General features: G+C 25.3%; 10 protein-coding genes across 10 annotated transcripts; 7 read left to right on the top strand and 3 right to left on the bottom strand.

Moving 5' to 3' along the window:
- Positions 1–136, top strand: AAJ76_4900033021 (hypothetical protein; the record flags this gene model as incomplete). Its single annotated transcript, XM_024475776.1, has 1 exon — positions 1–136. A coding segment is annotated over one exon (136 nt), but the record flags the coding sequence as incomplete, so codon positions are not given.
- A 1,339-nt stretch (positions 137–1,475) lies between these two features.
- On the top strand, positions 1,476–2,426 carry AAJ76_4900031547 (ethanolamine-phosphate cytidylyltransferase; the record flags this gene model as incomplete). The annotated part of the gene is made up of 1 exon (XM_024475775.1): positions 1,476–2,426. One exon carries the CDS (start codon positions 1,476–1,478, stop codon positions 2,424–2,426), a length of 951 nt encoding a protein of 316 aa, XP_024330476.1.
- Positions 2,427–2,621: 195 nt separating this feature from the next.
- AAJ76_4900030401 (40s ribosomal protein s20) lies at positions 2,622–2,981 on the top strand (the record flags this gene model as incomplete). Its single annotated transcript, XM_024475774.1, has 1 exon — positions 2,622–2,981. One exon carries the CDS (start codon positions 2,622–2,624, stop codon positions 2,979–2,981), a length of 360 nt encoding a protein of 119 aa, XP_024330475.1.
- A 4-nt stretch (positions 2,982–2,985) lies between these two features.
- Positions 2,986–3,438, bottom strand: AAJ76_4900029585 (tata-binding protein-associated phosphoprotein; the record flags this gene model as incomplete). The annotated part of the gene is made up of 1 exon (XM_024475772.1): positions 2,986–3,438. The coding sequence occupies one exon, from the start codon at positions 3,436–3,438 to the stop codon at positions 2,986–2,988; it is 453 nt and encodes a 150-aa protein (XP_024330474.1).
- Positions 3,439–3,573: 135 nt separating this feature from the next.
- On the top strand, positions 3,574–4,047 carry AAJ76_4900029449 (hypothetical protein; the record flags this gene model as incomplete). Its single annotated transcript, XM_024475771.1, has 1 exon — positions 3,574–4,047. The coding sequence occupies one exon, from the start codon at positions 3,574–3,576 to the stop codon at positions 4,045–4,047; it is 474 nt and encodes a 157-aa protein (XP_024330473.1).
- On the bottom strand, positions 4,044–4,472 carry AAJ76_4900028551 (hypothetical protein; the record flags this gene model as incomplete). Its single annotated transcript, XM_024475770.1, has 1 exon — positions 4,044–4,472. One exon carries the CDS (start codon positions 4,470–4,472, stop codon positions 4,044–4,046), a length of 429 nt encoding a protein of 142 aa, XP_024330472.1.
- A 1,030-nt stretch (positions 4,473–5,502) lies between these two features.
- AAJ76_4900027520 (heat shock protein) lies at positions 5,503–7,236 on the top strand (the record flags this gene model as incomplete). The annotated part of the gene is made up of 1 exon (XM_024475769.1): positions 5,503–7,236. One exon carries the CDS (start codon positions 5,503–5,505, stop codon positions 7,234–7,236), a length of 1,734 nt encoding a protein of 577 aa, XP_024330471.1.
- A 90-nt stretch (positions 7,237–7,326) lies between these two features.
- On the top strand, positions 7,327–8,055 carry AAJ76_4900025696 (zinc finger protein; the record flags this gene model as incomplete). Its single annotated transcript, XM_024475768.1, has 1 exon — positions 7,327–8,055. The coding sequence occupies one exon, from the start codon at positions 7,327–7,329 to the stop codon at positions 8,053–8,055; it is 729 nt and encodes a 242-aa protein (XP_024330470.1).
- Positions 8,056–8,096: 41 nt separating this feature from the next.
- Positions 8,097–8,636, top strand: AAJ76_4900024926 (brix domain protein; the record flags this gene model as incomplete). Its single annotated transcript, XM_024475767.1, has 1 exon — positions 8,097–8,636. The coding sequence occupies one exon, from the start codon at positions 8,097–8,099 to the stop codon at positions 8,634–8,636; it is 540 nt and encodes a 179-aa protein (XP_024330469.1).
- A 73-nt stretch (positions 8,637–8,709) lies between these two features.
- On the bottom strand, positions 8,710–10,512 carry AAJ76_4900022511 (rad3-like atp dependent dna binding helicase; the record flags this gene model as incomplete). The annotated part of the gene is made up of 1 exon (XM_024475766.1): positions 8,710–10,512. One exon carries the CDS (start codon positions 10,510–10,512, stop codon positions 8,710–8,712), a length of 1,803 nt encoding a protein of 600 aa, XP_024330468.1.
- Positions 10,513–10,753: the final 241 nt, after the last annotated feature.

The raw sequence follows: 10,753 nt of genomic DNA, 5'->3' as shown, positions 1-10,753 counted from the left end.
AATTGGTAGCAAGCCAGTGATGCCCATGTATGGGTTAAATAAATGTATTTTTGGGAAGATATTGATTAAAATAGATTTTAATTTAGTGAAACAGATAACAACGAAGAAAACTTTTTTTCAAAATCGTTGTAAATAAATTCAACTTAATTTTTTGATTTAAATAACGTTTTTACTAAATAAAAGTAATGCTGAAATGCGTTTAGCCCATAAAATAAATTTTGGCTTATGTTATTTATATGTTTTTTTGTTTCGTTAGCTTTTATTAACGCTGCTTGATCTCACAGCAGTTAATTTTGATTTCACAAAACATAAAATATCAAAGTTCAATTATAAATTAAAACACGAAGTTCAAATATCAAATCTTTAAATATCTTAATCATATTATTTGTGACATGTCAAAAATTTTTACTTATTTCACACTTTAGCTCCCTGTCAAAGTAATCAATTTATATTAAATGAGGCATTTTTTGACATATTATTATGTACTAGCTTAGCTATCCCGTTTAAAACGGAATCACAAATATAATGTGTGTTCTTTCTTTGTAATGGATTTAATGTGCTCTTATGTATGTACTTATTTTATTATTTTTAATTACAAATTGCCCTTTTTATTATTAATAAAATATGCTATAGACACTTTATATAATATTAATTTAACTAAATAAAAGCAAGGGAAAATGCACAAAAACAACGTTTCGTGCTTAGAGAAACAAACCACAAAATGATGCTATTTTTTACTAAAAAATACAAAGAATTTTACAAATATTTAAAAAAGAAGGGTTAAAAAATAAAAAATATTTAGATTCAAACTTTTTATATATATTGCTGATTTTTTACAACATTTTATAAAATTTGCTAGATATGCTGTTGATTATTAATATAATTATTTTTGTTTGTAACTTGTTTTTTTTGTAAATTTTATTACTTTTAAGTGTAGTTAAGATTGAAATTCAACAGATTTTTAAAGAAATTAAAACACCTTTAAAATTTGTATGCGTTTAAATAAATAATCTAACGAACTGATTTTTCTTCAATAAAAACTAATCAATAAACAATTAAAATATTATTATAAAGCACTTTTTATATGTATTGATAAAATTTTACTTAACACAGATATAAAGTTATTTCTACATTTTTTAATTGTTTATTGCATGGATATTATTGTTATGCTTTTCTACAATTTACGCTTTTAATAAAACAAACCATTTTATTTCAAATCTTAAGCAAAATATATTTATTTTGCAATTACAATAGTTATATTTTAATGGAAATCAATATTAATTAAACCCAATTAATTTTTAAAATATTTAAAAATTACAAAAATATTGGTTTTTAATGGGGTGCAAAATTAATCAAAATTTGCAATTAATCGATAAACATTAATAAAATAGTTAATTTTAAATTTAAATAAACCTTTTATCTTATTAATTTTTTTTATTAATTCTTTAATTTTGTTTATTAAATATTTTTTGCCCATGAAAAACAGAATATGGATCGATGGATGTTTTGATCTTTTCCACTTTGGTCATGCTAATGCCCTTAGACAAGCAAAAGGCTTAGGTGGTACTTTAATATGTGGAATTAACTCTTTTGATGATATTTATAAAAATAAAGGCATTCCTGTTTTTACTGATGAAGAGCGAGAAGAGATAGTTAAATCTTGTAGATGGGTTGATGAAGTGGTTTCTAAAGTTCCTTATTCTCCTAGTGTTGAACTTATTAAGAAATTTAATTGTGATTACGCTGTACATGGTGACGATCTTGCTTGCGATGAAAACGGGGTTGATGTTTATGCAGAAACTAAGGCCTTAGGACTTTTTAAAGAAATCGGCCGAACGAAAAACATTAGTACAACAGAAATTGTTGGAAGATTACTTTTGCAAGAAAAGAAAATAACAGTTCAAAATCAACAGTCTACAGAAGAGTCTTTATTTTATAAAAATATGAAAGAGATTTTTAAATTACCGTGTAAAAAAAAAGAAGGCACTGTGGTATTTATTGATGGTATATTTGATTTGTACCATGCGGGACACTGTAAAGCTATTGAGAATGCCAAGAAAAACGGAGATTATCTCATTGTGGGACTTGTAAGCGACAGTCTTGCAAAAGAATATTTGAAAGTATCTCCCATTTTAAATGAAAATGAGAGATATCTTGTACTAATGTCTAATAAATATGTAGATGAAATTATTATGTCACCATCTAACTTTGACGAAGATTTTATTAGAAAGCATCGAATTTCAAAAGTTTTTCGTTCACCCGACATAAAAGATTTGTCACGATTTCAAAATGTGAAAGAAAATTTTATTTTTGATAATACACCTAATCCTTTTTCAGAGTTATCTACTGACAAAATAGTAAATAGGATTATTTCAAATTATCAATTATTTCTTAAGCGACAAAATTCTAAACTATCAAATGATTAAAGGTCTTTTTAATAATTTTCTTCTGTGTATCAAAACAACCCATCTGAACTATATTTCAAATATTAGTTTATTTAACTTTTCAGTTTAATCCAGCTAAAATACTTATATTAAATTCTAAATTACAACATTTTTAAAAAGCTTTAAAACTGCCTCTTCATATTTTTTAAATTTTATAATTTTTCTTACCCCAAATTTATGCAGGTTGATATTAAAAAAGACGATATAGAGCCAATACAACACACCGAAATGATGAAAGTTCATATTGATTTATCGACCATTAAGAAAAATGCCATAAGCAATGCATGTGAAAAATTTGAAGCTTTTGCAGGAAATTTTATCAATGATATAAAAAAAGAAACCTTACCAAAACAAACTGGCATTGTTCCAACTTTAAAAACACCATGTGGACAAGGTACAAAAACCTGGGCTAAATATAAAATTATTGTTCACCAAGTCAGATACGTTATAACCAGCTCTCATGATCAGCTTGAAAAAGTGATACAATTTTTGAAAAATTTTCCAGATATTGATATTAATATGGGAATTTATAATTAAATTATTACAATGATTTATTTTGTATTTCTGTCTCTTCATTTCCGTTCATAGTTTTATCAAATTCTTGCTTAGCATTTTTAAACAATTCCAATTGTTGATTATGTAACTCTTCCAAAGACAATCCAGACGTTTTAAATTTATTAATTTTTGAAGGTTTGGCTTTAACATAATTTTCATAATTAAATTGCGCTTCTTTACATGTTTTTACATATTCAGCAAATCCCTTTTCCTCCAGTGCTTTTATTAAGTGTTCAAAAGCAATAGTTTTCTTTTTTTCTTTTTCACAAATTGTAGTTGCTTTAAGCGAGATCATTTTTAGAAATTCTATTATACAATTCGAAAACATTTCTTTAGCGTCTTTAGACACCGTAATCTGCTTTGGTAAGCAATTATTGACAAATCTATCAACAGTTGATTTAGGTAAAGAATTTTCTTCATCCCTATTTTCATAATTCATTTTTTTTGTTTTTATAATTTATTTAAATATTTTTTTTCTGGCGACGTCAGATAACAAATAAATTCACAAACAGCTTAGTTTTTATTTAATATTTGTTTGTTTACTTTAAATAAATTAATTTTTTTTTGCATTAAAATGGATAATGAATTTTTAAATGGGTTAATTTTATCATACAACAAAATTTTAAGAGAAATTAAAATCTTTAAAGACGAACTTAATTTTATTAAATTAGAAGTACAAAATAAATTTGATTGTTGTAAAAATTTATGTACTAAAAACCAACAGCCCAGAATAAATAAAACTAGACTTAGAAGAAATAGAACCTTATCCAAAAATATGAATAATAAGCAAACTACTGATTATTTGTCTAAGGAAATAAATAACACAAACACGTCTTGTAAAAGCCCTGCTTTATTAGAGTGTCAAAATCTCAAAGACAAGAAGATATGTAAACCAAAATCAAAAAGTACAAATAGTATTAATAAGTTGTTATATTTAAAAAAAAGAACAAGAAGAGCTTCAAAAACCAAAGATTTAGACTCTGCATCCTTAGAAGATAAATCAAAAATAGATTTTTTTTTAAATTTAGGAAATGAACTATTAAACTAATTTGATTTAATCAACATTTTTACAGTAAAATAGAAGTCAGCCATAAGGTAAAAAACAAACTTTGCAAATGTTTCCATCTTTTTAAATTGTATATCATTTACTATAAAATTATCAGCATTAAATGAATATTCCTTATATAATTCAAAGCATAAAATAAAGAAGAAAAAAGGTGAAAAGATATTAATGTCTAACATCTGTAAAAATAATATTGCTGTTATAATTCCACATTCAACTTTTTTCCAAATATTTATCTTAGATTTAAAAAGCACACGTGATATGTTTACAGTTTCGAGCTTAACTAGAAGTATAACTTTATAGCATTCTAAAAGTAGTAAAAATGTAATTAGTAATATTTCTAGATATGAAAAAATTATTGGATTTATGTATACAATTAGAAAGTATAAAAAATTTCCCTCCCAAATCATAAAAACAAACAAATAATTTTTTATATATTAATCTGTGTTTATAAACGTAAAATATAAACAAAAAAAATACTATGTTCTTTGAAAATTTAGCACAAAAAGTTTGTTGGTAAAATATAAATTTAATTAAATTAAACAATTGTTTTTTGTTTTATTCTTACAAAAAAGTTTTTGATATTTACACTTAAAAAGTTTCCATTTAAGATTTGATTTAAAAAAACCTAAGAACTTTTACGAGAGTGTATATTTAAATGCGAAAATTTGGTAAACAATTCAAAAAATAAATGTTATTTAATTCTAACATGCTTTCTACTATAATTAAATAAGTTGGTCTTTTACAGTTATAGTTTGTTTTTACAAAACAATGTCACCTGAGATAAGTAGGAATGCTAGACCACTTTTATAAAACCAAGGTCTATTTTAAAACAAAAATAATTTATCAAAGATTTTATTGTAAATCAAGAAATATGAATAAAAAATTAAGCTTATTTTTATTCACATTTTAACAAATTTGTAATTTTGCAAAAACTTTTTACGTTCAACTTGTCTGTAAAATGCAATAAAAAAAATATTAAAATCATTTTTACTAGTAAATTAATCACAATTAATTATAATCAATTATTAATATCTTTTCTAAATTTTAGTCAAAACCAATATATTTTAAACTTTTAATTGGTTCTTAGTATTTCTTTTAGATAAAATCATCTTTTAAAGTTTTCTTATATTATTTGATAGTTTATACAATTTGTTATAAATAAGTGTTAATATAAATTTCTAATTTTCATAATCTAGTAATTGTATTCTAAATATTTAATAAGCAGGAACAAAAAGGTTATTTGAACTAATCATACCACAACATCAGATACACTTCAAAAATTTTAATTATCTATAAAAAATAAATAGCACTTAAATATAGTGTCACACTTTTTATAACATTCTTACTACATTTTAAAAGCTTATAGCTACAATACTAGCAGATACACGCAATTTAAAATAAGTTCAGTTATCTTTTTCTTGAATTTTTACCCGTCAAATGTCTAAAGAAGAAATTAGCTCTAAAATAATAGGAATTGATCTAGGAACAACCAATTCTTGTGTGTCTCTTATACATAACAATATCCCACAAATTATTGAAAACGAAGAAGGTGGTAGAACTACACCATCGGTGGTATCAATTTTTAAAGATAAAATTTTAACAGGTGAGCAAGCTAAGTCTAACTTGTTATTACATCCCAAGAATACGATTTTTGCGTCTAAGAGATTGCTGGGACGAAAATTTGATGATGTAGAATTAAAAGATTATTTAAAAAGCTTACCATATGACACTACTAAGCATTGTAACGGCGATATTTGGATAAAAATTGACAATAAGAAATATTCTCCTGCACAAATTGGTGCATTTATTTTGTCAAAAATGAAAAATGCCGCAGAGAATTTTTTAAATTCTAAAGTATTAAGATCTGTTATAACAGTGCCCGCATATTTTGATGACATGCAAAGGCAAGCTACTAAAGATGCGGGAAGGATTACGGGATTACAAGTGCTTAGAGTGATTAATGAGCCTACTGCGGCAGCACTTGCTTATGGGCTTGACAAGTCTGCGCAGGGTATTATAGCTGTTTATGATCTGGGAGGAGGAACTTTTGACATTAGTATATTAGAATTAGATAATGGTATTTTTCATGTAAAATCTACTAACGGAAATACTTTTTTAGGAGGAGAAGATTTGGATAATACTTTAGTAGATTATATTAATGAAAAATTTAAAAGTAAAACAGGAATTGATTTACTTAAACACGATTCTTGTTATAATAGAATTAAAGAAGCAGCGGAAAAAATGAAAAAAAAACTGTCGTCTAATCTTTCGTCTGAAATTAATATTCCGTATATTTATAACGATAGTAAAAAGAATTATCACTTAAAAGAGGTAATTACACGCGACGAATTTGAAAAAATTACAAAAAAGTTAATAGACAAAACAATAAACCCCTGTCTTAAAGCTATTAGAGATGCCAATATAACTAAAAGTGATATTAAACACGTTATACTTGTGGGTGGAATGACACGAATGCCGTATGTTAGAAAACTTGTTAAGAAGATTTTTGGTATCGAGCCTTCTACAAATATTAATCCAGATGAAGCTGTTGCTAAAGGGGCCGCTCTACAAGCAGGCGTGTTAGAAGGAAAAATAAAAGATGTCCTATTATTGGATGTAGTACCATTGAGTTTAGGTATAGAGCTTTTGGGCGGGATTTTTAATAAGATAATTCATAGAAATTCTACTATTCCATTTAAGGAAACACACAATTTTTCTACCTCTGAAGATAATCAATCCGAAGTAGATATTAGAATATATCAAGGAGAAAGAAAGATGGTAAAAGACAATAAATATTTAGGAGCTATAAAACTCAAAAACATTCCTAAAGCACCTGCAGGTATTCCAAAGATAGATGTTACATTTGAAGCCGATGCTAACGGAATATACAAAGTATCTGCGCAAGACGGGATAACGAAAAAAAAGCAAGAAATCGAAATTGTGCCTTCAAGTGGATTAAATGAAGGTGAAATTTCGCAAATGATACGAGAAGCCGAAGAAAATTCGAAAAAAGATGAAATTGAAAAAAATTGTGCCGAATTTAAAATTGAAATTCAACAATTTTTAAAGTACAAACAAGTAACAGATGAAACAAAAGAGATTTTAAAGTCATATTTGACTAAAAAAATTTATGACTTAGAACAAGCAAAAAAAATATTGAAAAATTCTTAAAGGGTTTTGCAATAAAGATTTAATTTGTCCAAAATTTATTGATTTCTTTATGTTTCAAAATATAAATAAATTTTCCCTCAGTCAACAAATATGGAAAGTAAAGAATCTTATAATAGTCAACTTGTAGAATTACTTAAAAATCCTAGTAATAACAGATGTATTGATTGTAATATTCCCAACACACAATGGACATCTAAGACATTTGGCATTTTTTTATGTTTTGACTGCACATCAATACACAGATCTTTTGGTGTAAACATTTCTTTTGTAAAAAGTGTTAATATGGACAAATGGAGTCAAGTAGAATATCTTTTTATGAAACTAGGAGGAAATGAAAAATTTACAGAATTTTTAGAAAAGCATAATTTACAGAATAAAGAGTGTAATGTGTTATACTATGATCCTTTAGTAAAAAAGTATGGAGAAAAGTTAAAATCACGTGTTTATGAAGAACTTGGTCTTTGTGAAGAAGAATATTCCAATTTGCAGAACAAAAGAAATAGCATTTACTATTCTACAAGATTTTACGAACCCAAAACGATTGCTAATGAAGAAAGCTTTAAGAGTAAATTATATGACAAATTTAGCATTGTTTCTAATTCTTTTATTTCTGGTGTTAAACAAGTTACAAATAAAACTGTAGAATATGGAGGCAAATTTGGTAAAAGTATTATTATACCTTCCGCCAAAATTATAAGGTCGTCTTCTGAAAACTTATCTTCTTTATGGAGATCTTCCCCAGCTAAAGAAAATGGCATTGAAAAACCTTGTTATAGATTTGAAGATGATGATATTGAAGACATGAGTAAATGGGACTAATTGAATAAATTTTATAATATTTTTTTATTTTGTCTCCCCTTATGGATGAATGTATTAATAAACTTGTAATTTGTTCTAAAAAACCAAAAAAACGAGCAAAGACTTTATGCACAGTTTTTAGAAAATTATTTTTACCAAACACCACATACAAGCTAAAAGATAAGAATGTAAGCGTTAGAAGATATAAATCTTTAGGAGAAGATTTAAAAATGAGTCATTTTATTGTAACAGCTGATAATTATATTAAAATTGGACAGAGACCAAATGGGCCTACTTTTACTTTTAGTATCGAAGAATTTGAGGAAAAAATGAAAATTTTTAGTAACGCTATTTATTCTACAGACCCACTTATTACGATCACCGGGGAAAGTAAATACAATGATTTCTTTACAAATCTTAGTCATCCAAACAATACACCAGAAAGAAATATAAATTTTCATTTTGAAAATGATTTTATACAAATAAGACACTATAAAATAGAAACAGTAGAAGAAGAAAACATTAAAGTCGGACTTACAGAGATAGGTCCTCGTCTTACACTTAGAATTAAGAAAATTGAAGAGGATTTTTTTCCAATATAATTTTAAAAATTTTATTATTTTCAATAAATTAATTTTTAATGTTTTTTACAAATCTTTTACATTTTTTAATTTCTTAATAATGCTCATCTAGAAACTTCCCTGTCTCATTTAATGCTGTTTCAAAATTTATATCTTTTACTTTTTGTCTAAACCATAAACTAAGATCTTTTTTATATTTATTATATCTTGCATCTATCAAAAAAATAGATGCATAATCATTAACATGACGAAGTGCTCGTCCAATTGTTTGATTAACTTTTTTCATCGCCATTTGCAAATAAAAATTTTCCCCAAAATATTTAATTTTTTCTGCAATTTCAACTGAAATATTTGGAAATGGCACACCAAAAATAACTAAAACTCTGCATAGGTCATCATTAAAATTTACACCTTCACTCAATTTACCACCCATAACAGCAAATAATACACATTTATTCGTTTTTGTAGCTTTTGTATAATCTTCGAAGGTGTCAAAATTTTCAAAAAAATAATTTTCAGAATCTTTTAGTAATTTTCTCAAAAATTCTAGATAATATTTTGATGGTAAAAAAACTACAACCCCACCCTTTTTAACCGTACAAGCTATTTTTTTAATAATCAATATTATTTCCATTTGAATCTTTTCGACATCTCTTGTCTTCTCAGTCAACTCAAATCTTTTATGATCAAATTCACAAATGATAAATCCTCTAAAATTTTTAATTATAGAATCATACGAAAAATATTCAACATTTTTTGCATTAAAAATATCTTGCAAGGGTTGTATCGGTTCCATTGTTCCACCTGCAAAAACGATAGATTGACAATCAAAAAAAGGTTCAAAATATAATTTTGCATCAATCGGAAAAATTTTTAAATATTTATCTGCTACTTCAATCTTACAATTTTTATCTGAATTTACAAGTAAACTTAGAAACTTAATAATGTCAAAAATTTTATTCTGTAAATTCTTACCATACGCTTCTATCTTTGCACAAATATTGTATTGTTTCAAATTCTCTTCAATATCAAGCATATTATATTTTAACAAATTAGAATCATACAAAAAAGCGTTTACTTCCATAATTTTAGAAATAGAATTTTTATATTTTACTAATTTTTGTAATATATCTAACATATTAACTACAATTTTTATAGATTTTGAATTTAAATTCAGGAGCTTTTTGTATTTATTAAAAGCAACAAAATATTTTTCTATTATTTCATAATGTATTGTAATCGTATTAAAATTATTCACTGTATCGATAATATTGTGTGCTTCATCAACAATAACAATGCTGTTAATTAAATTGATATTTATATTTTTTCTATTTTCTTCATTAAAAAGCAAATTATATGGCAAAAAGACCAATTCACACTTTTTAAAATATTTTTTACTAAAAAAATAAGGACACGCTTTATGTTTTCTACCTTCTTTAACAAGCTGTTCAATGTCATAAATACCGGACACAAACATGTCCTGCTTATAATATTTACAATTATCTTGCTTAATCAAATCTTTACATTTTTGATTAACTTTATTAATATCCTCTTTATTATCAATTTCTCTATTTATGCAATAAATTTTCCGAGATCCTAAAATAACAGAATTTGTTTTTACTTCTAAATTTTTAAATTCATGCAAACATTGTTTTAATTGAGAATGTGTTCTAGAACAGAAATATATTTTAGTTCTAGAAAAGTTTTCCACAAGATTTTCTAATAAAACATCATCTTCTTCTAATTCTGTTATGTACTCGAGTACACTAAGTAATAAAGATAATGTTTTACCAGTACCAGTAGGACTAGAAAAAATACCTACAGAAGAGTTATCAATAACTTTTTTGCAATCAGTTATAAATTTCTTCTGTATGTCATAGAGGTCAGGTATCTTCATAGAAGGATAAAAAATTATAAAATGAGAATCAGATTATGTATTTCATCATCCTCAGCCAGGGATAACTTTAATCATCACTTTCTAAGGGCTATAAAAAATTTTATATTTATACAAAATTCTTGTATACAAAAAAAGGTGTCTTTTTTAAAATGTGCTTAATAATTCTATGCTACTAAAAATTAAAGAATTTTATATTAGATATCAAATATTGTATATGAATTATATAAATATTGTTTACCCT

The sequence above is a fragment of the Vairimorpha ceranae genome (assembly GCF_000988165.1).
Source record: "Vairimorpha ceranae strain PA08 1199 chromosome Unknown NODE_49, whole genome shotgun sequence".
NCBI lineage: Eukaryota > Fungi > Microsporidia > Nosematidae > Vairimorpha > Vairimorpha ceranae.
The sequence above is the reverse complement of the archived record's forward strand: the minus strand, read 5'-3'. Positions and strand labels throughout refer to the sequence as shown.